The following is a 26,200-nucleotide window of genomic DNA, read 5'->3' as shown; positions in this document are numbered from 1 at the left end:
AAATGGCAATCCCAAGCCTGGAATAATTCACATGATTCAAGTGAAGTTGCAGGGGGTTTAAAAACACAGTGGAGCACTTCCTGTATTACCACATGATGACATCACAAGGTGGAACAGAGTGTTTTCTGTCTGAGAGAAGAACTCAGTCTAAATATCTAGAGTTTGTGTGTTAAACATGTGTGAATGAAACAAAACACAACTCCAGGTCTGTTTGTGATGAACAACATTATAGCAAAGATCAGAAAATAGCAAAACTTAGAACCTTTAATGCTTTCTTCTGTTTTGTAAAGCCCTAAAAAGATGGATTGTTTAAATGCCATTAATTTACTTTCATTTATTGATTCTGATTTTTCTTTTATAAATTGCCTTATTATTATGTGTACTGTAATTTATATAACGTAAAAAAAAAAGTAACTCTAAAACATGACACACTTGATTTTATTGGACAATCAGACCACATCACAGACATACAGCAGAACAGTGAACCAATAAACACAACTGAGCAACAACTCCTTCACTTTCCACAGTTATTTTTGAGTCTATAATTGTACTAGCTTATACAAAGTGCATTTTGCAGACTGGCACCATCAGAAGACCCATACATTTGTAACACTTAAAAAAATATTTAGAGGAAAAATACATTAATTAAAACTACAATGAGAGATAGCAGTTTTCCTTTGTGAAGATGGGATTTATACACAGAATTGCACAAGATAGAGGCCCTAAAGGCAGTATACTAGAACTGATATTATTAATACAAATATAATACTTTTGGACATGTTTGCCTGGTGTTCCACATCATATAAGTTAAAGATGCATGACGTAACTTTTCTAGTGGAGGGCAAGTATGGCACCATCTTGTCTCCATGGATATGTTATTGCACTGACTGGAATGTTGCACTTATCTGTCTTGCACTGATTAAACTGCATGTGTTTTTATTGTGCGAATACTTTATAAAACATGCATTCTTACTGTGAGTAGGCTCGCCTCTCCACAGAGCTGACCTGGCTGTCATGTGTTATGGCCAAGTTTTATCACCTGCTTGTCTCCCATGAAAATAGATGCCAGACCACCACCAAAAATGTTACATAGTGCACCTTTAAAATAATGTATATGGAAAGAACTTGCCAGCAGAGGGAGCAAGGAGTCAAACAAAGTAAGTACAGAGCGGTGGCAGCGAAAATGGGGATTAAAAGTATGGCAATATGGTGTTTTGAAAATAAGCGATTAAAAGATTATTCAAACATACACGAATCACTCCAAATACAACTTTGAGAGAGTAACTGAAACACGGACACAACTATAACATGATTAAAAGCTCTGAAAATTAGATTTTGCAGAAAAGATCTGCTTTAAGACATTCACTTATAGAAGTTAATTTAGATGTTACACTTTATGCACCTGAATGGTCACTTTTCTGTCAAAGGTAAGCCGCAGATGAAATATTCGTAGTGCAAGTCACAGTTTTAGTCTTAAAACTGGGGTCCTCGATTGGTAAATGTTGAAGAGTAAATAGACACTTCTCCAGTACTAAAATGGTCTGGTTCAGATGGGTGTGATTGACAGGTGGATTAGCCAATCAGGGACCATCTGTATCAAAACAAATATGACTGCTAATGAGGAAAAAAGGAATAAAATATCACAGGGGACTGAAACATATTGCAAATATCTGCAGATGAAGCTAGCGAAAGGGTTTGTGAGAGCTGGGGATAAGTTTAAGTTACAAGTATCAGTTAAAACTATCTACTACTTTCTTGCTTTGAAAATCAGGTACCAGTCACAGTTTTTGGTCTTAATTATAACATCAATTATCATAACACAGATCACTTGTCAGGTTAGCTTTAGTAAACATTTAAATATTTAATGGAGCCAAAGAGGAGTGATAGTTTCTTTTACTTGAGGTGGAAGAAGCCAGAGGCTTTGGTCGGTGCAGCCATCAGCATGTTTGCCTGGTTCTTGTGAGTTATGTAGATCTAAAAAATAATTACAACAAAATAGTGTCAATGTATGATACAGAGGAGAGAGAGTGAATATATGGTACAGAGGAGAGAGAGTGAATATATGGTACAGAGGAGAGAGAGTGAATATATGGTACAGAGGAGGGAGAGTATGTATACAGTATATGTGATAGTTTATATGGGTAAAATAGTAGTAATATCATCACTCACGGTGCATGGAGGCTGCATCCAGGGCTCTCCATCAATCTGCATTGGCAATGCTTTGATCGTCCTGAATCAAGATATAGGCAATATATTCAGAACGGTGTTGTGTGGTATAGAACATTAAAGAGGGGGTATTACACTTCCATGAGGTAATAATTGTTAACACATATCACATTTAGATCACCACATTAACTTTTATTGTTTTGAAAATACTATATTTGCCGAAAATGTTTTAAATGTTTAATTAGTTTCATTTTCCTTTTTGGTCCTCTGAGTCCCCCCTCCCTTTGCTCTCTGTGCTAAGTCACTCCCCTTATTACAATCGATATGCATTTCACTAATGACGCTACTGCACATCACATCAGGTTTGTGAAGCTGTAGTATATTGTATCCTGCTTTTGTACATTTATGGAAAAGTAACATAGGCTTATGGGCGGAGCATTGCACAAAATGTTACAGCTAACCAAAAGGAGTGTTTGAATAGGACCAGGGAGAGATCACTAGATTACTCAAACATGCATGGATGGAATATAAAACCACTTCAGGCATGTTTTTGATAAGGGAACAACATTATAACATGGGAGAAAGATTTGGCATAACACCCCGTATTGAACAATGTGTGCTCTACCTGATGGTGATCTGAGAGGTCTGAGCCAGCCTTTGTCCTGCAGACTTCAGTCCAGTGTAGATCTGCCCCATCTCCATGGCCCCTCCCAGACCCACCACCTCCAGGCGCCTGTCGCTCATGTCTGAAAAAACAGGGCAATATTATTTTATGTTAAATGCCAATATTACATTACACAGTGTTGGCTTTATCTGAAAATGAAATAAATAAATCATTAATAGAAGCAATAGGAGTATAGAAATAGGACAGTGTAATCCCTCGTTCATTTTGGAGTGGTCCAGTGTAGAGAAGGTTTCAGAGGTGGTCACGGAGTTGAAATGTCTTGATTTCAAAACAGTGCCCAGATGACTACCTCTGAAACCTTCTTTACATTGTACAGAAATAGCTGTAGTAGTAGTTGTTGTAAACCGAGCCGTCATCGTTGTCTATGTTTGTCCCAGGAATTCTGCTGCTCTTATGTAATGATGGGAAGAATACTTTGAGTCATTAAGAGTACTGAATAGTAAATGAGTATCCTGAATAATTTTACATCAAGTTGCATTTAACGTATAGGAAAAAAAACACAACATAGGATTAAAAACAGCTTAATGTTTGTTTAACTGTTTGTTATGTATTTCCTATCACTGACTGGAGAAGGAAAAATCACACATGCCTCACCACAGGAGCAGTGTTTTCTATTTTTCTCACTAATTGAGAGCAGTATGAAAATAGGTGCAATGTATTTTTGATTCTATGAAAGTAACTGTCTTCTGAGTACCACCAAATGAAAAAGTAACTGTACCAGAATACAGTTACTAGAATTAGTATTCAGAATGCATATTCTTGGTACATGTACACAGTTACTTCCCAACTCTGCTCTAATGGGGTCTGTCCACAGAGGTCCCACAAGGAGACGTGGTGGTGTTGGCTTTACAGGTGAAAAGGTGCTGTGTTGTATGAGATGCTTGGCCACACTACGGACAAGTGTTAGTGATGTTAGCAGGGGTGTAGCACCAAATTTTGGACCCTGGGTACAAATCATCTTGGTGGGCCCGCACTACATGTTGTCTAATGAAATAGTCCAGTACAGACTATAAAGGGCCCCTCCCTGCACTGGGCCTTTGGTAAACAGTACCCTTTACCCCCCAGTCTGATGCCCCTGGATGTTAGAGTGAATCCGACTGAGGTATGAGCTCAAGAACCAACTCTATCCTGAAGTAGTATTAATTTGTGATCTCATCCTGTGACGGTACAGTCTGAGTGGCAGGTAGATTTAACCAGTCACAGTGAAGTGTGAACATTCAGAACAGGAAGATGAAGGCAATAGAAAAATACAAAGTCTACATGAATCGGGATTAAACAAAAAAAAAAAAAAAATCGTGAATTGGCTGCAAGAAAATTCTGATACACACTTTTGGCCATATTATCCTGCCCTACTGGTAAACAGTCACATTTTTATAAAGGGCTTTTCCATATTTATGGCACTCAGACCGCTTTACATGAAGAAACCACTCACCCATTCACACACACATTCATACGGCAGTATATGCAGACACCGGGAGCGAGGTGGATAAAGTGTCATACAACGACAGTATTCATCTGTGGGAGCTGGAATCGCACCGGAAAATGTGGACAAGTGGACCAGTGGACCTAACTGCTCAACCAATGATGTTTATGTTGAGAACGGGATTCAAACCACCCACACAGTATGTGAGGGAAGTTTACTTTTACTTTTCCAGACTGTTCTAGATTTTAACTGGATAAAACTGAAACGCTGATTCCCATGTTCAAGTCCTGAACCAGCAGGAGGCCGGTCCCTGAGGTCTGGGAGAACAAAAGTGGTGCAAGGTTCACACGGCAACAGACATGAACTTAGATGCTATTAGTAGTAGTAATATTAGTAGAAGTGGTAGTTAAACTTAAGCCCTTTTGTGTCTGACCTTGAGAGACAGTTTTGAGGAGGTCTGGATCTATGATGACTTCGGCGGTTGGCCCCTGGTTCGGTGCTCCCTCCGGTTTCTTGGATTCTCCCCAGAGGTTGGACCCGCCGTGCATGCTGGGAATGTTGAGGATGGCGATCCCTTCAAGGGTGGTCGGGCTCAGATCAAGCTGTTTGCCACAACACTGGGGAAAACACATAAGGTTAAAAGGATTACTGTTAACTGTCAATCAATTTATACTCAAAGGTTCAAATGCTGCAGCCAAATATAACCCTGATCACTTTACCTTAAGCTAAATGACAAATGTATTTTAGAATCTGTTAAATCATTTTATGAAAACTAAAATGACGTCAAGTGTATTTCAAGGCTTTTTTGCCCAGTGACTGTTTCATCGTTTGAATTTACAACAGTTTTTATTGGTAAAAATAAATAGAAATTATTATTTTACATGCTGCTCATTGTAAACCTTAATACTAGTGGTCCATGGGTGTATACTAGTCTATGTGTCTTATACTTGTTCTGATACAGCTCAAGATCATTCTAAAGATATTCAGGAAAGGTTCATTTCTGTCTTATGAATGTGACTCTTTTTTTATCGATACTTGCTCAAATGAGTATCTAGTTATGCTACATGTTTTTTTTCTTACTTTAATTTTTTATCTCTGAAAAAACATGTTTGAACTGTTTTATTCTGAATTTCAGTTGAATACATTTTCAATTAGTTAAAAATTTTAAAATAAAAATTTCACCTTTAAAATATTCAGCACAAATATTTTCAAGCTTCAAATTCAACAGTCATAATTCACACTGTAAAATTCACAGCATAAGTAAACAATGGTGTGTGACTGAAAAGGACAGAGGAGGCTGTTTCCTATTGGCCTTTCTCTTCTGTGGCAAATCTGAACTCTAATCTGAGTTCTGGATGATCAGCCAAACGTCTTGACTCCTACGTTTTGTCCAGTTGACAGATTTAATTTTTCTTTTGCTATGGATGAAACCTGGACGACTGAGGAATTACACAGATACTTTCTCTTCTGTGGGCGGAGCTTATAATTAAGGAATCAAAGAGATGGTTTTGATTAGTTCGTGCAGCATTTCCTGGTCATTACTAATTTAGATTGACTCACTTAAGATCCATTGCTGACCTAATTAGATGAACTAGACTTTCATATCTATGCAGTATTTGAATGTTAATCACCTCTATACTGAGACACTCCTTCAGCTTCTTGCAGGACGCAGAGATGGTCTCAGATGTAGCAAACTCAAAATACCAAAGTTTGTTTTTCATTCTATAAGAAAAGAGAAAGGTCTGAACAGTGCCATTTACAACACAAATCAAAAACAACAACAACGACAAAACATTTAATATGCATTAAGCAACTTTTCTGGTGGAGATGTTGATTCTTTGCTGGGAATGTATCACAGTATGGCATTAAATCTATGAATTTTGCATTTATTCAATTACTGGTGTTAAAAACATGCTTTCTTACTGCAAGTGGGCTTACTGCTCCATAGATCTGACGTGTAACTTGTGTGTTGTAAGTACTAACCTGCTGTTGAATCTCTGTGGATACTTCTCTCTCATTGAGTGGAAGCGGTGAGCGATGGAGGCGTCCTGTAAACGAGGGAAGCCATTAAGGTTTAATTTGATCAAACGGCGACATCATCCCACGTGGAACCAAGCTACTAATTATACATGTGGAGCTTTGTGTCATTGTGAGTGTGGTGCAGTGGTGGAACGTAACAAAGCAAAGGTGGTACTACACTTATGTACACATTTTAGGTATTTGCACTTTACTTAAGTCAGTTTTAAAGCACATAACTTTTACTTTTACTTCACTACATTTGAGAGAAATATCTGTACTTTCTCCACTACATTTTTTGAACTGGACTGAAAAGTAAAAGTATTTTATATTATTGTTTGAGACCTGCTGAAAAGGCTGAGGGTTTATTTTGAACAAGTTTGTAGTTTGAGCAAACCAAAATATACATATAAAAACAACAAAAACAAATAAATTCAATTGTTTCTTTATTAGACCTCAAAATCAGTGTGAAATACTTTTACTTTTTACTCTTTACGTACTTTTTTAAACAGGTACTTTAATACTTTTACTTAAGTAGATTTTTTCATGTGATACTTTTACTTGAATACTTTTTGCTTTGATATCTGTACTTTTGCGTAACAAAATTGATTACATTTTTTACATATACAGAGGCAAAAAGTTACTCAAGTAAAAGTAAAATTATCACTCTACTTAAAAAAAAAAAATCTACTTAAAAGTATCAAAGTACCCATTTAACAATGTACTTTAAGAGTATCTGACAAGTGTTGTTAATCTGTTTAAGTGTTAAATGTAGTGATATTGATATAAAAATAACACATATTTCGTAACAATACAAATTAGTTTTAGTTTTTCTGATGAATTTTGTGTATTTATTTTTGTTTTGCTCAAAGTCGAAGTTTGAACTCGAAACTTTTAGTCAAGATGTTTCCACGAACATGGTAAAAATAATCCCTCAAATCATATGAAAAGTACTTTTTACTTTTCCGTGCAGTTACAAATGTAGTGGAGTAGAAAGTACAGATACTGCTCTCAAATGTAGTGAAGTGAAAGTAAAAAATATCCACAGGTAAAATGTACTTAAGTAAAGTACAGATACCTAAATATTCTAGCACAGTACTTCACTACGTGTACTTCGTTACCTTCCACCACTGTTACAAAGGAGAGATAGTGAATATATGGGTAGAAGAATGTAGAGATTAAAACCTGAAGAAAACAAGAGGCTTAGAGACACATCAAAGAGGAGATTTATAGATCTATAGAGATGGAAACGTTTTTAAAATATACCAACAATTTCTAGAACTGGGTTAATGCCGGATTTATACCCAGTACAGGGCGGGTTCAGTACAAATTTTAAGTGAGTCATACCAACTACTATATACTACAGTGTGTACTTGCCTAAATACCTCATAACTGCTTCAGACCACTGCAGGGTCCTACATAGACACTTTGTTCTGCAGATCGATACCTGCCCTGGACCCGTTCCCCAATACTACGAGCTCAGTGTAACAACACGACTCGTTTTTAATTACTTTGGAAATCCTCCAGAATCTGCATTTGGTATAAACCAGGTTAAATTTTTTTTTTTAAAGTAGTAGTTCGTAGTAGTGGTAGTAGTTGCAGCAGCAGTAGTAGTAACAGTATTAGTAGTAGTGTTAGTAGTGGTAATAGCAATAGCAGCAGTAGTAGAATTAGCAGTAGTAGTAATAGCAATAGCAGCAGCAGTAGTATAAGTTGCAATTGGAGCAGTAGTAGTAGTAGTAGTGTTGGTGGTGGTAGCAGTGGTAGCAATTGTAGTAGTATTAGCAGTAGAAGATGTAGCAATAGCAGCAGTAGTAATATTAGCAGTAACAGCAGTTGCAGTAGTAGTAGCAGTAAAAGTAGTAGGAGTTGTTGTAGTACTATTAGCTATTACTACTATTAGCAGCAGTAGTATTAGTACTAGACTATATTACTAGACTAAGTAGTAATAGTAGCAGCATTAGCAGTAGTAGTAATAGCAATAGTGGTAGCAGTATTAGTAGTAGTTTTATAAGTAGCACTCACCACTCCGATGCTGAAATAGTTGTTGATGATTTCGTAGGGCACAGGGTCGCCCACCTCCTCGGGGTCGTCGGGCACCACTCTGATGCTCCAGCGGTCCATCGCGATCACCTCACTGCCCTCGATCTCCTTCAGGATCTCCGTCAGGTCTCCACCCTCGTAACCTGACAGCCATATTCAGGACACACCATTAAAAGGCTAAAGGCTAAATGCTAAAATGTGAGTTTTGAAGTCTTTGGTTTAACTGGATAAGACTCACTTTAAACTATGGTGCGAAATCTCAATCCACAAGACATCAACAAAGAAGTCATAGTATTTCATGTCTTTTATTTACCAGTAGCATTGTCAAAAATCAAAAATATGTGAAAACTAGTATCAAAACTAGATACTCATTTGAGCAGGTATTGATAAGAAAAAAGTCACATTCACAGGACAGAAGTGAATCTTTCCTGATCTTGAGCTGTATCAGAACAAGTACAGTATAAGACACATAGACTAGTACACACCCATGGACCACTATGGAACCTACTGGATACTGAGGGATTACACAGATATAAGATCTCATGGGAATAGAAAAGAAAGTACTACCATTTAATGTTGAAATCACATTCTATTGTTCTATAATTTTGAGCATTATTAACTTATTTTAAATTTTGAAGCCACAGCCCTGCCTTGTCTTAAATAATATGGATAATAAATGTGACATGGAGCAGAAAAGCACAAACCTTCTTCAAACATACTTAGATGCTGAGTAGAACAAAGTGTTTACCTCCTCCCCAGCGCAGACACCGAGCCAGGTCGTTCCCAGTGCCCAAAGGCAAAACCGCGACAGGAGGATGAACCAGGAGATTGGCTTTGTCTGAAAACCACAGCACTTTGGTTATTTTAAAGTTTAAAGCAACACTGTGGAACATTACAGCGTAAATGAGGTTTACCTATAGCATCGAGAAGCCATCCGACTGTACCATCCCCACCACAAACTAGGATCCTGTAGTCTCGGAGGTTGTGGAAAAATTGTAAACTAAAGACAGAAAATCAAACTTAAGCTCAGAAAATAAATCATTAAAATAATTAAAATAGTAACATGTTTGAAATGTAGAAGTATTTTTATTTTAGTAATTACACAAGAAAATTGTAATCTGTGTGTAATGTGCATATGATTTAAAGGTACAGTATGTAACTTTCTGAAGGTGGCACATCACCTGCATGATTCCACTGAAATAAAAGGTTAAACCCACATCCAACAGTCTCCATGGAGATAAGCTTTATGCCATACTGTGGAATATTATAGCCGAAAAAAACAACATCTTCTTGGAAACAAGCAGGAAGAGGCCCTCTCCTGGGCCAAATAGGAGTCAGGTTTATGGAGATGCAAGCCTGCTCAAAGTAAGGTTTTTTGAATGTTTTTCAGTATAATAAAAACAAACTTTTTTTTTTTTTTTTTTGGCTATAAAGTTGCATACTGTAGCTTTAATTATATATTTATAGTAATAAAACACTCCGTACCCTGGTGCTGGTCCTCCATTGGATAAATTGTAAACTTGTCGAGGGTTTAACAGATACTGAAACCTCCTCAGCACACTGTAAACAATATTATATTAATGTTGGTATCAAAATATAAAGTTAATTTAAGAGGTTACGCTAATTAACATAAATAAATAAAACGATGTGGATGAAGTGTGAACGTACTTTTCCCCCTGCTTCCCTCCACTCTTTGGGTTGACAAACACCAGCAGAGGATGAGTATCTTTTATTGGAACAATCTGAAAAAGTTAAACAAACAAGCTGTAGGAATTAGGACACAAAGATTCACATGGGATGAATACACAGCAAAATGAATAAACTGAAGTATTCTACATATTAAAATGGTTGGGTAGTCTTTATTTTAATTAGTTAGCTTTGAGACACAGTGAGTTAGCTAGTGTGCTGTACACAGCGTCTATTCGATAAGTCAATTTGATTAAAACAATTGTGCTACTAAAACCATTGTGCGATTTTCAACACTTTATATTTCATGATTATAAGCTGTTTCCAAATACATATTAAACTATAACTTTTTAAATAGTTGAAAGAATAGTTTGTTTTAAATGATATATTTTTTATTCAATACAAACAATTGTTCAGTTCGTTTTCATTTTCTCAAAAGGTAAACAGAGAGTCTGCTTTAACTGGATTTTACTGCTTTACTTGGAATGTTCCACAGTAAGGCATTCAATATATGTAACTTTGTGGAAACAAGCAGCTCACAGCAAAAATTTGTGTATTTTTTACAAATAAAAACATATATATAGATACTTTGCAGTGACGCTGCAATGCTGGGGGTGTACCGCATCTATGTATATGGTGGAATGTTCAGAAGTTTCCATGGTTACGCAATGCACATATTAGCAAATATAGTCAAAAAATTTTAAGATAGTCAGAAAGCATAAGACAAAAAAGGGGGGATTTAAACAACACATTTTCAGGAACCTGTGATTAATCCGAGTGTTCAGGGGCCTGTTTAAGAGTTTGATTTTCAAAGTGAGAGTGACTAAATGAAAAACTTTCGGCTAATGCTAGCTTGTGAGTGTAATGGAGGGACTTGTTTAACAGCACAAATCAGCTCACCTGTTGTAGTTTTAGCTAAGTCAGTTCTCTATGGTCTGATTGTATTAAATTAAAGCACAGATAAATGTCTTAGACAGAGTTGAGCCTACAGTTAGCATGAAATCCTCAAGGAATATTGACGACATCAGCTGAAACGTATCAATTGATAAGTTTAACGTGTAATACCTAAAAAGATAACATTCCCACAGAGACAAACAGCTGGCAGACCCCAACAGGAAAGTTACATTGTTCACCTTTAATTCAAAATAAACGAATTCAAAGAGCTTGTATAAAAAAAGGTACCTGAAGGTTGTGGCCATCTGGAGTTACATTTAATAGGCTTGTATCTTCATCCTACGCAGAAATATATTTATTACAAAACTGTGAAAATTTCTATAGGAAAACTTATGCACACTTTATTTACTGATGCGTTACCTTGGAAACAGCACAAATAGCCCAGGGAGGGAGGATGTGGTCTTTCAATGGTCCACAGTCACACAGCTTAATGCCAATCACAACACATTCATCATGACGCTGCAAATGACAGACAATATTTAAATATTTAAACCAACACAGTTTAAGATTTCATTTAATGGGCATTGTTTTCAACCCGGTCAGTTTAAGTCAAAATCTATGCACTTTTTTTCTTTTAAAACAGCAAAAAACATCCCCAAAACTAAATACATTTCAAATTTCGATATATTTATATACATGCAAAACTAGTTACTGGTTTTGTTTGTATCTGTACAAATCAAGATAAATAAATACTAAAAGTTTCACAAGGCTTTGGTAGAATTATAGCTATGTTGTTTTGTTAATGTTTTAGTCCAATTTCATACTCACAATCTCATGGCACCAAACGCAGGTCCGTCCTCCTAAAGTTTTGATTTTTTTGTGGCAAACTTCACACTTGTTTGATTTGCAGTCGGCCCTGATCCAGTCATGAGCTGGAACCTGAAAAGCACCATTCGGACAGACGCAAGAAGATTGGACATTTTGGCTGGAGACACTTTCAGGTTTAAAGCCTCCAAAGGTGTTGACTTGTTGGTCACATGAACACAGAACATTTTACACAAATAAACACTACTTTATATCAGATTTTTGAGGCCAAACCTTTCCCGATTCCGCCATTGAAAAGAATGGGATTCCCTCTTAACCAGAAGAGCCACCACAAAGAAGTGTTTAGAGGCAAAGTGGGCGGGGCCAAATAAGGTCAATATCGACTTATTGTTCAAAATATGGAAGCTGGAAGAATATATTTTGGGGGTCAATATTAATCGTGTGCACAATTTCTTTGCAAAAATAGGGACATTTTAGGTATTTTTGTTGTAACACGGTAAGATCTGAGCTATGAAAGGTTCAATAAGTTACTTCCATGGCAAATTAATGCTTCATTCGACTGTTTATTTGTTGCAGCTCAGACTTTTTAATGTTACAGTATATTTAAAAAAGTTTTTATCTTGCATTATTATTGTCTGTAGCAATATATTGTGTTATCATGACAGACCTAATTTGATGTTTGATGATTTTAAATGGAGGGGAGGGGCCTGTATACTGTAACTCTATACATGCAAACTCCGCACACAGAGGCCCGATGTGGTGAGGGAGCTGAACCCAGGACCCTCTTGCTGTAGGGTAGACGTACTAACTAACAACTACACAACATTGCCAACTAATACAGATCTTCATAATTTAACAGGCAAATAATAGTGACGGTGAAATCTGTTTATTAAAATCCTTAAAATTGAAATATAGTTTTAGAGAAGTTGACAAATGAATGATTTCCTTTTGTAAAAATTATATCAATGTTTGTTTTTTTTCTAATATCTGTTGCTCATCTCATGTTAAGTGTCTAAACATATACAACCTCTTATATGGCTCTACCATTCAGCAAAATCTACAAAATTTACCAATACCAAAATATGAAATCATTCCGCCGATATGACTCACACTCATATTATCAGCAAATAAATTGTTTAAATTCATCTTTAAAATCTATTTAAAATTATATGAAGTTTTGCATGTCCTTGAAATACATTCCATTTTTGGGAAGCAAAATAACCAAAAGCTTTTGTTCCCATTTCAGTTCTGCGGCCGGTTTTCAGACGTAGACAATCATGAGATCGTGTATTAAAAGTTTCTGTATCAAATTTCAGCAAACAAGTGAGATATTCAGGCAGCCTATTGTCAAAGTCCTTTATAAATACATTTTATACATTATTGTTCTTTAAAAGGTTACTTGAACAATTTATTTTCTGTAATTCAATGGTATACAAGATTTGTTTCTATAATAAAATGATAATTGCGATTTTAAACTGTTACACTGTTAAGAATAAGAAAAAGAAAGTTCCTAATGGCAGTAGGTTACATTATTATTATAGATTAGAGATACCAAAAGTTGCTGTTTTTAAATATAAAATAATAAACAGATGTAGTATTTAGATCTAAGAAGACATTTCTTTGGCTTCGGATTTGACCCAGGTCGAAATGACAACTGGAAAATTATGTAACTCTGAATGAATAACACACACTCTGAAATTGAGGAAGCGAGTGGCATTATACATTTTTCCTACTAAAAATTGACCAATATCACGTATTTGGAAACAGGGAGATTCACAGTCGGTTAGGGATCGGTTCACACATTTGTCCCACGCGTTTGAATGACGCCACATTTTAATGCTAACGTTATTTTTAAATCTGACAGGGGTGTGCAAAAAATATCTAAATATCGACAGTTTACAGTATCAATGTATTGGGCTGCTGTATGGAGTTTTTTTGATATATTTTATTGAAAGGTTAAAACGACTCCGGCACACTCACGGTTCACTCTTGGTTCACTTTGGTTCCTCTGACCTTCTTCAGATAAGAGGACAGATGATTTCTGCTCCTCTTATATAAGTTAAAGAAATGCCCCTTTAAGAGTAAACAACCAATCACAACAGTGAAAAAAATACCTGTCCTCTTACCTGAAGAAGGTCAGAGGGACTGAAACGTTGTACTAATAAAAGTAAACTAAGAGTGAGACGGGTGTGTGGGAGTCTTTTTAAAACCTTTCAATAAAATATACCAAAAAAAATGACCATACAGCAGCCCAATATATCAATACTGTAGATACTAATATATTGATACTGTAGATACTAATATATCAATACTGTAAGAGTGAGGCAGTGTACAGGAGTCATCTTAAAACCTTTCAGCCAAGTGCCTCTCCTCCAACGCACCTGTCGCTCAGTCAGGTGTCCAGAGTCTACACAGAATTGGTATATTTTAAATGAAATTCAATTTTTTATTAGTTTGTGACAGCTCTCCCATTTTGTTGCTTCTTTACGTTAAACGAGCTTGTTTACGTTAAACATTTGACATATTCACTGTTTATTCATATTCACTTAGCACAGGTAGTAGTTTAACAAAGACTTTTAGTATCGCAGTCCTGATTTTGTAGTTATATTGATAAAAGTGCCATTAAAGTTGTTTTTTTTTCAGTGAAAGTGGGGTTGATCATTAAGTAAGTGGCCGAAGGTCTTAGACTATTTTTTACTGAACTGAGTGAAATCAATTTCAAATGTATCAGGTCAAATTGTATCAGAATTAAAGAGCTGCCTACGTATTGAGGATAGACTGCGAGTATCACAGCAACCAAAGAGCCAACCTGGACCGAGGCTGTTAAAGGTAACGCCCAATTTGCCAGTACCACTGGTTTGGCAGAGGGTGGGCACATAGCAACGCTGTCAAACCTGTTGCTAACACTAGAGGGAGCGACCTTGGAGAAAGAAGGCAGCTGATTTATCTTTTATTATATTCATATCTTGACTGACAGACACAATAGCGAAATAAAAACCAGAATCATGTAGAGCAGGTCAATATAAACATTTTAAAAGCAAAATGATGAGCCGGACAGCAACAGTTACAGAGAGAGGGGTTACAATTTTTCAATAATAAGTGAATTGGAGCCAGAGGTGATGGAGCCGGAAGGGTGCACATGGTCACTCCTTGTTTGGAACACAGCGGCTAGCAGGTCAGCTATGTCCATTTATATATAGTCTATGATATCGAGGTATGCTCCATATCAGCAAAATTTTGATGAACTTGAGTTTTTGTTAGGATATGCAAAAAAATGTAGATTGAGCCTGCATGATATGAAACATTAGTAAAGCAAACCTCAGTGTGTACTTCCCTCTTTAAAACAGGCCTTCTTGCACAAAAGTTATTTATAATCCACACTTAAAAACATGGCTCTGACTAATCCCCTAATCTCCCTTTTAGTGCTGCTTTTGCCTTTATAAACCAATAGACAGACTTCAATTTATCTTTTTGAGATTAACGAAAACAGCTATTAGATAATGGCTTTGACCTGCTAGCTAGGACAACTCAAACATGAAATAAAAAAGTAAAATTAATAGAATCTTACACCAATCTCCTTTTTGGACTTGACGAAGGTGCGTGCGCAGGGCTCGGGGTTCTTGTTGGCACACTGGTTGTGAACTGTGTATTTGCAGCCTAGATAAAAAGAATAAGGAAGAAATTTAGCATAAAATTACCACCTCCGTCTGTAATAGTGTTGTCACAATACTAAAATTTCAAACTCGATTTCGATACCATGACATCTTATATCTGTGTAATCCCTCAGTGTCCAGTAGGTCCATAGTGGTCCATGGTGTATACTAGCCTATGTGTCTTATAGTTGTGAAAGATACAGCTCAAGATCATTCTAAAGCTTCAGGAAAGGTTCATTTCTGTCCTGTGAATAAAGTAGTGTAGTTGATTTTCGGCACTTTTGATAATCCTACTCAAGGCTTAGGCTTCAGCTTTACTGAAGTAAGTCTATGATCCTAAAACCTTTGCGAATTCATACAACAGTCTTGTCATGTGCATTTGGCTGTGAATTGGTCAAACTTTATCTTCTGAATTACAGCTCACATGTGACTGTTGATATTGTTCCTTCTGTCAAATGGCATTAGTCAAAAGAGCACAGTTGCCCCCTAGTGGTGACTCTGCACTCTTGCATATGTAATAAGAGACTCACAAAATTTTAGCAGAAGGGGAACTTTTTCTGCATTTATGGATGGTGAAAAAAGTAGTTGTAACATGGTGACTAGCAGGTTAGCGATGACCATTTACATGTACAGTCTATGACGTGTACTCACATGTGCAGCAGAGGCCCTGTTTGCCGAGCCCCAGCAGCATGCTCTCACACACTCCACAGTACGTGGGTTTGTTAAAGTGCTTCATCCTCCAGATGTGCTGCCCGTCCTTCTCCGTCATCTGACACATAAGTGATTCAGACACTTGTAACAACATAAACCACCAGGACTAAAACAAGTTTAGACTGGACTTAACTTGGACTAAACAAGGAGTATGCCCGAGTAAAAAAAAAAACAGGTTTAAAACATGGCTAATCTAAACTGCACTAAACTCAAGCCTAACAAAGTAAAGTAGGACAATGAAATATTTTCCAAACATGTACATATGTTCTTATTTTCATCCCCCTTTCAAATGCAATAATTTTTCACCACAAAATAAGTCATTAGTTATCATGTGGTCTTTGACTATTTATATTATAGACCTAGACCAGGGGTCAGGAACCTTTTTAGCCAAGACAGCCAAAAAAGTCACATATTTTAAAATGTATTTCCGTGAGAGCCATACAATATTTTTTAACTCTGAATACAACTAAATGTGTAAATTTTTAAACAAGACCAACAATTTTAGAGCATAAGAAGTCTCTGAATGTTTTGTTAACATTATTTTAATAACATCTGTGGGAGCCAAGTTTTGGTTTACGTTTGGTAATGCATGCAAATTCAGAGTGTTAATATTTTAATGTTAATAAATGATGTTTTATGTTAATATTTGATTTATATGTATAAGCTACACTTGTTTTATTGCATTAATGTTGATTTTGGAAAATATCTTAGGATTGTCATTATTGACGTAAATATGTTACTGTCACTTTAAGAGTCATAGCGCGCACGAGGGAAAACAGCACGCGCTGTGAGAATGTGTTAGTTGAGGCAGCGCATAAAGACAGAGCCAAATGGTTTTCTTACTGTAGTATTGTTTATTTTTGAGAATTACTTGATTTGATTACTTCTGTATTTATGAATAATTTATTTGTTACTTATTGTGTTAACAAATATGAGCTAAGATTTATCTGAGAGCCAGATGCAGTCATCAAAAGAGCCATGTCTGGCTCGCAAGCCATAGGTTCCCGACCCCTGACCTAGACAAAACTAGACAAAAGCTCCAAATTTGTCCAAATTTGTGATTTTTTTCTGTTGATGCTTGTTCAAATGAGTCTAGTTTGGATACTGCTTTTAGTTTTAATTACTTTATTTGTAATACAGTGAGTTCTTGGATCTAGTCATTAACAGTAATGATCAGGTTCAACATTTGCAAATTTACCCTTTGGATATTTCATGGCAAAGTACAGTGTGATCAATAGGAAAAACTGGCCTCTGACCTCCCAGCTCTGACAGTCTGACAACATCATGTTCTAGCACCTGAAAAGCAGTGATCCTTGTGCAGTACCTTGAGCCCCAGCAGTACGAGCAGAGGGACATTGTTCATTCCTCCTTTGACCCACTCCTCCAGAGTCACTGTCCCACTGTCATCCACGTCTATGGCCTTCATCATGTCCTTCAGCATCTGTGCAAACACCAAAACACAACGTTAAGCAGGTTTCTAGCCACAGTCAGTTTCTTCAATCACAATGATGTTCTTACAGGTTTGATCTCAGTGACATCCCAGCCGAGATAATTCGCTGCTCTCATCATTTGTGTGATGATCCGGTCCACCTCCTGAAGATAGAATACTTATACTTACAACATATTCATAATGAAACACTATTACTTCTACTACCAATACTACTATTATTACTACTACTACGATTCTGTTTAGCTATGCATATGATTGAACGTTTTTAATTTTATGATGATTGTTTATGATTATTCATGTTTTGATTAGTTGTCTTGTGATTTTAATTTCTTTCTTACTCTGTAAAGTCATTTGAATCACTTTGCGTATAATGCAATACAAATAAACCTGCCTTGCCTTACTACTACTACTACTATTACTACTGTTACTACTATTACGCACTGGTGGAACGTAGTAGTAAAGTACAGTACTTAAGTACAAATGTAGGTGTCCATAATTTACTTAAGTAAATTTTGTGTGGAAAGTGGATACTTTTTATTTTTACGCTACTACAAATGAGAGAAGCTATCAGAGGGTTTATTTTTAACACGTTCATAGTTGGAGCAAACTAAATTCTACAAAGATGATGGGGTAAAAAATCTATTCAATTGTTTGTATTGAACAAAATCAGCACAAATCTTTATCAAAATCACTAAATTTGAAGCTTTATTAGATCTCAAGCTCTGCCAAAATACTTTTAAATTTTAACAGGTACTTTAATACTAATACTAATTTTACCTCAGTAGTTTTTCATGCAATACTTTTACCTTTTGCTGTGATATCTGTACTTTTACTTGTGTAACAAAATTGAGTACTTCGTCACCACTACTACTACTACCACTACTACTACAACTGTTAATAACATCTAAGTATATATGTAAATAGAGTATAGATGTGGAGCCTGATATTCAATGAGACTAGTTTTCCTTATCAACAGTGATTGTGTTAATAAACTCGTTCTCTCTACATACGTTGTACATTATTGGCCTGTGCTCCATCTGATCTCAACCTGTCCAGTGGCAGTCATGTTATCTCTTTTAAGTAGAGCAGTGTTTTCATGTGCATTGTCTCTAGGGTGACCAAAATACAAAACTGGGACACACCCATTTTTAAGCACGACTTCTGTATTTTAGCTAAACAACTCACAGTATAATCTGCTCTACCTTTGGCAGGTGTCAGATTAGTCAAAAATAGGGACATCTGAGACTTTTTTTTTGACTAAAACTGGGATAAATCTGTGGTTTTGGATGAATCTGCTGGGACAGGGGACACAGGGCTCAAAACTGGGACAATAGAGACATCTGGTCACACTAATTGTCCCCGAAGAAACAAATAAACTAATCTAAACTAATTACGGATACTACAACAACTACTACTGCTATTAATAGTTTTACTACTACTACCGGCTTTGCAGCTGATGTCATAAACATCCCCTGGGGTTGTGTTGCTAGCTGTAGGCTCTGCTCTGTCTGAGACTTTGTTACTCAAATTAGACTTTGATCTAAGTTTTGTTTAAACACAATCTGACCATAAAGAACTGACTTAGCTGGAACTACAACAGATGATCTGATTTGTGCTGTTAAACAAGACATATATGCAGTGCACCCCCAGCATGATGTCACTGCAAAGTATCAATACATCTATCTACAGCTACTAATGCAAATACTGCTACTACTACTACTACTACTACTACTACTACTAATAAAACTTTGGCACTTACTGAACTGTCGAGGAGGCCATTCATGTCTTTGTCATAGAGTTTGAATGTAACTGGAAACACATACGCAAAAAATGAAAAACTTGCACTCTGTAAATGACAGTTTACTAACATATTCAATTATATTATATAAAAACCTACTATGGACACTTACACTCAAGTTTGTCTCGCGGCTGCCCGTCCTCAAGAACAGAAAAGTAACAGGACACATCCCGAAGGAAGACTCCACCTTAGATACAACATTCACCAGGAGAGATAAGTTAGAGACCAGCTTTTTCAGTTCTGATATCAATTTTGATGCTACATCTACAACCGATATCAACGGAGACGAGTGCAGAGACTGAAAAAAGCATTTACTTCCTTTAACATGACAAATGTTATCCAAAATGTGTCATGTAGCTGCTATTTATCTCACAAGTAACTACAGAACAGCTTTGTGTAAATTAAAAAAATAAATAAATAAATAAATAAATATATATATATATATATATATATATATATATATATATATATATATATATATATATATATATATATATTTGGAGGCCGATATCTGATAACAGTATTGACTTAGTGCTTCCCTATAAATAATTAGTAATACAACAAATACAATACATTGCACTTTCAATTTTATCAATTCTCCCACTTAACTAGTACAACAAGAGCAGACTTAGGCTTAATTCATTGAAAACGAAATTTTGTAATAAAGTTGGATGTTTGGACGAGAGATCGATTGATGTATTTTTTTTCATGGCCAATACCGATTGCTTAGATTCCAGAGCAACCAATGTCGATAAACTCTGTCGATATTTTGGGGATGATTTGCAGGGACAATTTAGATCATTTTCCCCAAATTATGTCATTTAAATTTGCTACAAACTCCCCCCCAAGCCCTTTTATTTTACCACAAGCCTATAAGAGAGCTGTGCAGTCACGTTTAATGCAGTTATCGCTTTAAACTTAAGTGTTTATGTGTACTTTTTAGGTAGCACATTGGCCAAAAACAAAACACTGGCCTGTGCTGGCGATTTAAGGCCAATAGCTGATGTGCTAAAAAGTGCAGATATTGGTCAATCTCTAACATTTGAGTTTTTTAAGCCTAAACATGTATAAATATAAGATGAAAAATCCACATATAGTTATTACCTCCTTTCTGACAGGCCCCTACTCCGTTGTGATCCACGTGTTTGAAATATCGAAACAGTCGCTTGCAGAAATCAGCCGGAACATCGCGGACATCCAGATATGTTTTCAAGAAGAGAGAAAATCCACCCTCATCCAAACACTGAGGAGCAACAACAGGAGCAGTGTTATTTTTGCAAAGCAGATACATGTTTAAAACCTGATATGGAACAAGGTCAAGTGAATATAGGAGTTTAGACCTCTACTTTTTCCAGAATATAGTTAACATCATTAGAGTTATATGGACTTATTATTATATTACTTATTATATATACGCTTTGCTTTGTTTGTTTTTCTGTTTGTATTGTATTTTAAACACGGGAAAGCATGAGGATCTAAGTGCTCTCCTTCCTGGGTGGACACAGCTAGTATTTATATTATTATTATATTATTAATTCCAACACTGTTACCTAGCAACCATAATGTTAACAAGGGCCAAAACTTTACACAGTTACACAATGGTTATGATTAGACTAGTAAAAATAAACTTAAACACCTTTATTTTGTTACTGAAGTGTCACTGAACTGTCCTTAATGTGTTCCTTGCATGTAAATTGTTGCTGCATTTTTTAATAGAATTTTTGTGTTGATGACATATGGCACTTCCTTTTTAGAAGTCACTGTTACTTCGCAAACAACGAAGTTAAATCTGTCAACTGGACAAATCGTTGTAGGAGTGAAGACGTTTCGCTGCTCATCCAAGCCGCTTCTTCAGTTGTGGTCAGAATGCTGGTAGCCACTGCCTTTAAATCTATCTGAGGGGAGGGGCTAAACCACACTGAAACTGTAAACAGCTATTGTTTCCAGTTTCAGATGAAACTACCCTATTCATCCCTTAACAACCCTGCTATTGTTCTCATTGTTCTGTGTCTGAGGATGGAGTTGTAGATGGGGGAGAGATTATGTCTCAGGCCCCCATTTCTGTTTAAGGAAGGATTCTCTTTCCTAACAAAAATAGCTTCTTTAACTCCTCTCTCAAACCATTTCTTTTCTCTGGCTAAGATCTGAACTTCACTATCTTCAAAGGAGTGGTTAGTGACTTTGAGATGGAGATGCACGGCGGACTGGGGTCCAGAGGAACTCTCCCACCGGTGTTGGTACATCCTCTTATGGAGCAGCTGTTTAATTTCTCCAATGTAACGCTCACTGCACTCTTCACTACACTGAATGGAGTAGACTACATTACTTTGTTTTACTCTGTTACTTCCTATATATTTTTGTACTTTTGTTCTTGACTTTTTTCCACAACTGCCACTTAACTGATGTAAAACTATATATATTTACTACAGGTACTATCCCACCAAGCCAGAAAAACATGAGAACCATCATAAGCAGTTCACATTGGCACTAAACCACTGGCAGTACATGGGACACAGGGCTAAAAGGGACTCACCTCTCCAAATGTGTGCTGTGCCAGTTTTCCTCCAGGATGAAAGTCTTTTAACACATCTTTAACTCGTTTATTACTATCTACAAAAACAGATTAAAAAAATATGTTATAATGTTGTTCCTCTGGTTTATTCTTTGATTAGCAGTTTTGCATAATTCCATCAAAGAGCAGGAATGGGCGATTTTGAAAAATTATAAAGAAAAAATGGCAAAATATGACCATTGTTTAAAGATTACACTTAAGTTTGTGTTTATCTGCTGTTGTTACTCGATAGTCTAATTAATCTAATATAACTCCAATTTTGATATGTAACTTTTTTTAAATCTCTAATCAAGAGCACAAAACACTCTTCCACCAGCTGATGTCATGAGGTAATAGTGTGTTTCTAAACTTCACACCATACATCCACCTTGAACAGACTTGTTTTGAACCTTTCAGCGCTCAAATCCCCTTCAACACAAAGAATGTGTTAATGGTTTGCAGCTACTGTTTTTAGCCTCATTTAAAACACTTCAATCCAAATTACTTCTATTGAATAACATTTTTTATCAGATAAAGATAAGCCTACATAATGCATATTTTATAGTTACATATTGTCATGTAGCTAAATGCCTAAAGCCACAGTATGTAAGTTATTAGGCCAAAAAATATTGTCTCAAATAAAAGTATGTTTTTTTTTCTTCTGGTTTTGTTCATGGGACTGAAAAACACACATCCTTCCTGAGCAGGCTTGCATCTCCACAAACCTGACTCTTATTTGGCCTGGAGGAGGGTCTTCTCCTGCTTGTTTCCATGGAAATGTACCCCCTTTGGCTATAATCTTCCACAGTATGGCATAAAATGTATCTACCTTTATGGAGAATATTCCGAAGTATGGTTTTAACTTTATATTTCCATGAACTCATGCAGGTGATTGAGAAAGTTACATACACCTTTAAGATTTTATTTCATAAGAACATTTAGTCTATGAAAAATTACAGTGTATGTTACTCCAAAACATTATCACGAGACACTTTGATTTACATATAGTAACACTTTAAATCTCTTCCACAATGAACCAAAAAGAAACAGGATATAAGTATAAAACATTTCATTGTCTTGTCTTACCATCCATGTAATTTTGCAGCTGAATGAAATCTACAGGAGTGAGGGAGCTCTCTGCGTCATCGTGGAAAGCCATACCTGTCTCACAAAAGTCAAGACAAAATAAAGAGGTTTTGTTAGCGAGCGGCTCTGTTAATGCAGGGTACTATGGGTGTGTGTTGTGTTGCCTTCAAGGACCTTTCAGTTTTGGCATGTAAACTTGCTCAGCTTCATTCCCACAGTTGCTCATTGCTGTTTGTGCATTGGCGCTCCCAGTTACATGTGGCATACTGGCGTTTAGTGAAGCTTAAAAACATGCTTACATAGAAGTAGCTAACCGTTACTTCATATTTACTTTAGTTACTTTTTAGTTTTTTAATAATTAGCTAGGACAGAAGGATTAGATAAGAGTCATAAACAGATTCCATAGTTTGCATTATCTATTTGTCAGTGGTGGAATGTAACAAAGTTGAGGGTTTATTTTTAGCATGTTCATAATTTGAGCAAATAAAAATATAATGACAAATAAACAAATAGAAAACAAAGATCTGTTTAAGTGTTTCTACTGAACAAAAATCACAACATTTGAAGCTTAAATCTCAAAATCTGCACAAAATACTTTTACTTTTTACTCTTTAAGTACATTTTTAAATGGGTACTTTAATACTATTACTTAAGTAGATTTTTTCATATGATACTTTTACTTAAGAACATACAGTTAGTAATTCTTCCACCACTGTTATTTGTGGTGATACTACTACTACTATTTATATAAACATCATTGTCAAAAGACATACATTGTTTCATATCACATACATTGTTTCATATGCCCAAGGACACAATGACAGCATTCATCTATGAGAGCTGGACTCGCACTGCAGTAACAGTACCCAGCCCTGTTAACTATCCACCTGCCCAAATACTAGATTTTCACTTTAGCTTTATGCAGCAAAATTCTCCCATTGAATGAAGGCTTTAATTACACTGCTTATTTGATGTACAACAGGCAAATGCAAAGGTTGAAAAGAAATCATGGTTTAAATTTTAGAGAAAAAATAAAAAATAAATAACAGCAACAACAACAATCATCCTGTCTAAGTATACCATATTTTATTAGATTATTAAAGATCCTCTATTACTCACAACTGACTCTTAAGCTTTAAGTCATGTTATAATAATAAAAACAGACCTGGAGTTGTGTTTTGTTTCACACATGTTTGACTAACACTTTACCTGTCTACATCTCCAAAGCTCAAAATGCTCGGCTCCACCTTGTGATGTCATGAAGCAATAGTTTTCATGTTAACAGCTCCTTTAAAATTTAGTTCAGTAGAGATTGGCAACTCCAAGGCTGAAATCATCCAAAGGATACTAGTGAAGGTGTATGGAGTTTCAAAACACAGTGGAGCACTTCCTGTATTACCACATGACATCACAAGGTGGAACAGTGTGTTTTATGTTTGAGAACTGTGCCAAAATATGCAGGGTTTGTGTGTTAAACATGTTTGAATGAAACAAAACACAACTCCAGGTCTGTTTGTGACTAGGAAACAACATGGGTCTTTTAAACAACATAGATAAAAAATTCACTTTGGGATAATTAATTGTAAATAAGTCTTGCTATGACCTATAAGACTAACAACCTCTCTCTCTCTCTGTGTTCACCTGCATGCTCTGCTCCGCTGTTTGACTTTTGTTCTATAAGGATCAGTTTACTAGTGTTATGTTACTTTTGCAATAATAAATACAATAGCCTACAATAGAATACAATGGAAAAGAGGCTAGTGAAACCAATATAAAAAAGCAAGGCATTCTGGGTGAGCTTAGAACAACACTTTAAAGAGAGGAGCAAGAATAAAAGTAGTTGAATAAAACATGAGTAGGTAACTTTACACACTACATTAATGTGTTGTAAAATTTAAAAATGGTCTGTATAAGGTGTGTGGAGTTTAAAAACACAGTGGAGCACTTCCTGTATTACCACATGACATCACGAGGTGAATCAAGGTGGGGTGTTTTCTGTTTGAGAGAACAATTCAGTCTAATATGCAGGGTTTGTGTGTTAAACATGTGTGAAACATGAAACAAAACACAACTTTAAATATTGGTTAAACAATTTTGCACTCCAAGTCATCCATCTGAAATTCAGCATTAAAAAGAATGCTTCTTAGTGTTTCAAACCTACACATTTTGCAAATACTGCCATTTCAATAATAAAAATAATTTCAGGATTTGCTCAGTTTAGCACCATGTATGAACAAAACTGCAAACTGAACTTTATAAAGCGCTCTCGCAGTCTAAACGTCTAAACATGATCATTTTCAAAAAACGCATACAAGAATTGCGGGACAAGGACGGTAGTCAAGCTTATTACAAAAGGTAAATAATAGGCCTATACATTATATTTACTATAGACTCAATCTAATTTAAAAAATCCCGCTTATAAATGTCTAATTACATGATTTATCACCTCACTGCCCGTTGCCCAAGCAGCTTTACGCTTTTACGCTATCGTCCCCATTGGAGTTAGCGAGGCCATTAAGAAATCAACAATTACGCGCTAAACCTCCCAAAGTACTTCCATCAACACAGATTAATCCATGGAAGTCCCCTGTTTGAGAGACGGGACACGGAGATTTGAGTTCTAATGCACCGCATGTTTCCATTTGGGTTTACGCACAGGTGTCCAGCCATCCAAGACGCATCAAGACGTTAACAGACTTACCTTACGTCACTTCACGCTGTTACGTACAAGAACAAGGCAAAAAGCTGAAGACCTGTGGCCAACGCGGTGTTGTTAAGTTTCTCGCGCCCGTTTGAGATGTTCTGGGTGGTGTCCGCTGTGGTATTAGCGGATATAAGGGATTAAAATGGACGGAGGAGGAGCTGTGCGGCATAATTACGCGAATGGCACCGCCTCGAGCGCGCACCTGCTGCACACACAAACATGGGGTACACGCGCGCCAACGCACTGAAATTCATCACATTTGGGTTCCGGATCAGAAAAAAAGGCTGAAAATATGAATGAACATCAGGCGTGGATCAGTGAAGCAGATTGACAGCACTGTGCTTAATGAACGCACTAGATTAAACAGAAAGGTTAGAACAAAAAACTCTCCCTCTTCCTCTGTTACTCACTAGGCTATAATATGTATATAAAGGGCCCATATTACACTGTTTTATGATATACACTCACCTGAAAGATTATTAGGAACACCATACTAATACGGTGTTTGA

The 26,200-nt window shown here is 36.3% G+C and overlaps 1 protein-coding gene across 2 annotated transcripts; it reads right to left on the bottom strand.

Annotated features, from left to right (window-relative positions):
* Positions 1-419: 419 nt before the first annotated feature.
* dgkab (diacylglycerol kinase, alpha b) lies at positions 420-25,794 on the bottom strand. Of its 2 annotated transcripts, none has more exons than XM_033966304.2 (24): positions 25,689-25,794; positions 22,988-23,062; positions 21,884-21,960; positions 20,455-20,593; positions 19,463-19,537; positions 19,312-19,361; positions 17,621-17,695; positions 17,427-17,543; positions 16,043-16,160; positions 15,307-15,395; positions 11,742-11,852; positions 11,334-11,432; positions 11,202-11,252; positions 10,002-10,075; positions 9,819-9,893; positions 9,248-9,333; positions 9,082-9,171; positions 8,316-8,476; positions 6,258-6,322; positions 5,906-5,996; positions 4,708-4,891; positions 2,792-2,912; positions 2,170-2,230; positions 420-1,974 (listed from the first exon to the last, which is right to left on the bottom strand). In XM_033966304.2, the coding sequence occupies exons 2-24, from the start codon at positions 23,058-23,060 to the stop codon at positions 1,894-1,896; spliced, it is 2,163 nt and encodes a 720-aa protein (XP_033822195.1). In that variant the 5' UTR covers positions 23,061-23,062; positions 25,689-25,794; the 3' UTR covers positions 420-1,893. The 2 variants fall into 2 exon arrangements, with proteins under 2 accessions (XP_033822195.1, XP_055078090.1); XM_055222115.1 differs by having other exon boundaries at positions 22,988-23,066; positions 25,689-25,788.
* Between the last annotated feature and the right edge of the window lie 406 nt (positions 25,795-26,200).

This window comes from Periophthalmus magnuspinnatus, chromosome 5, assembly GCF_009829125.3.
Source record: "Periophthalmus magnuspinnatus isolate fPerMag1 chromosome 5, fPerMag1.2.pri, whole genome shotgun sequence".
In the NCBI taxonomy this organism is placed as follows: Eukaryota; Metazoa; Chordata; class Actinopteri; order Gobiiformes; family Gobiidae; genus Periophthalmus; species Periophthalmus magnuspinnatus.
This window is presented reverse-complemented; position numbering and strand designations above follow the sequence as displayed.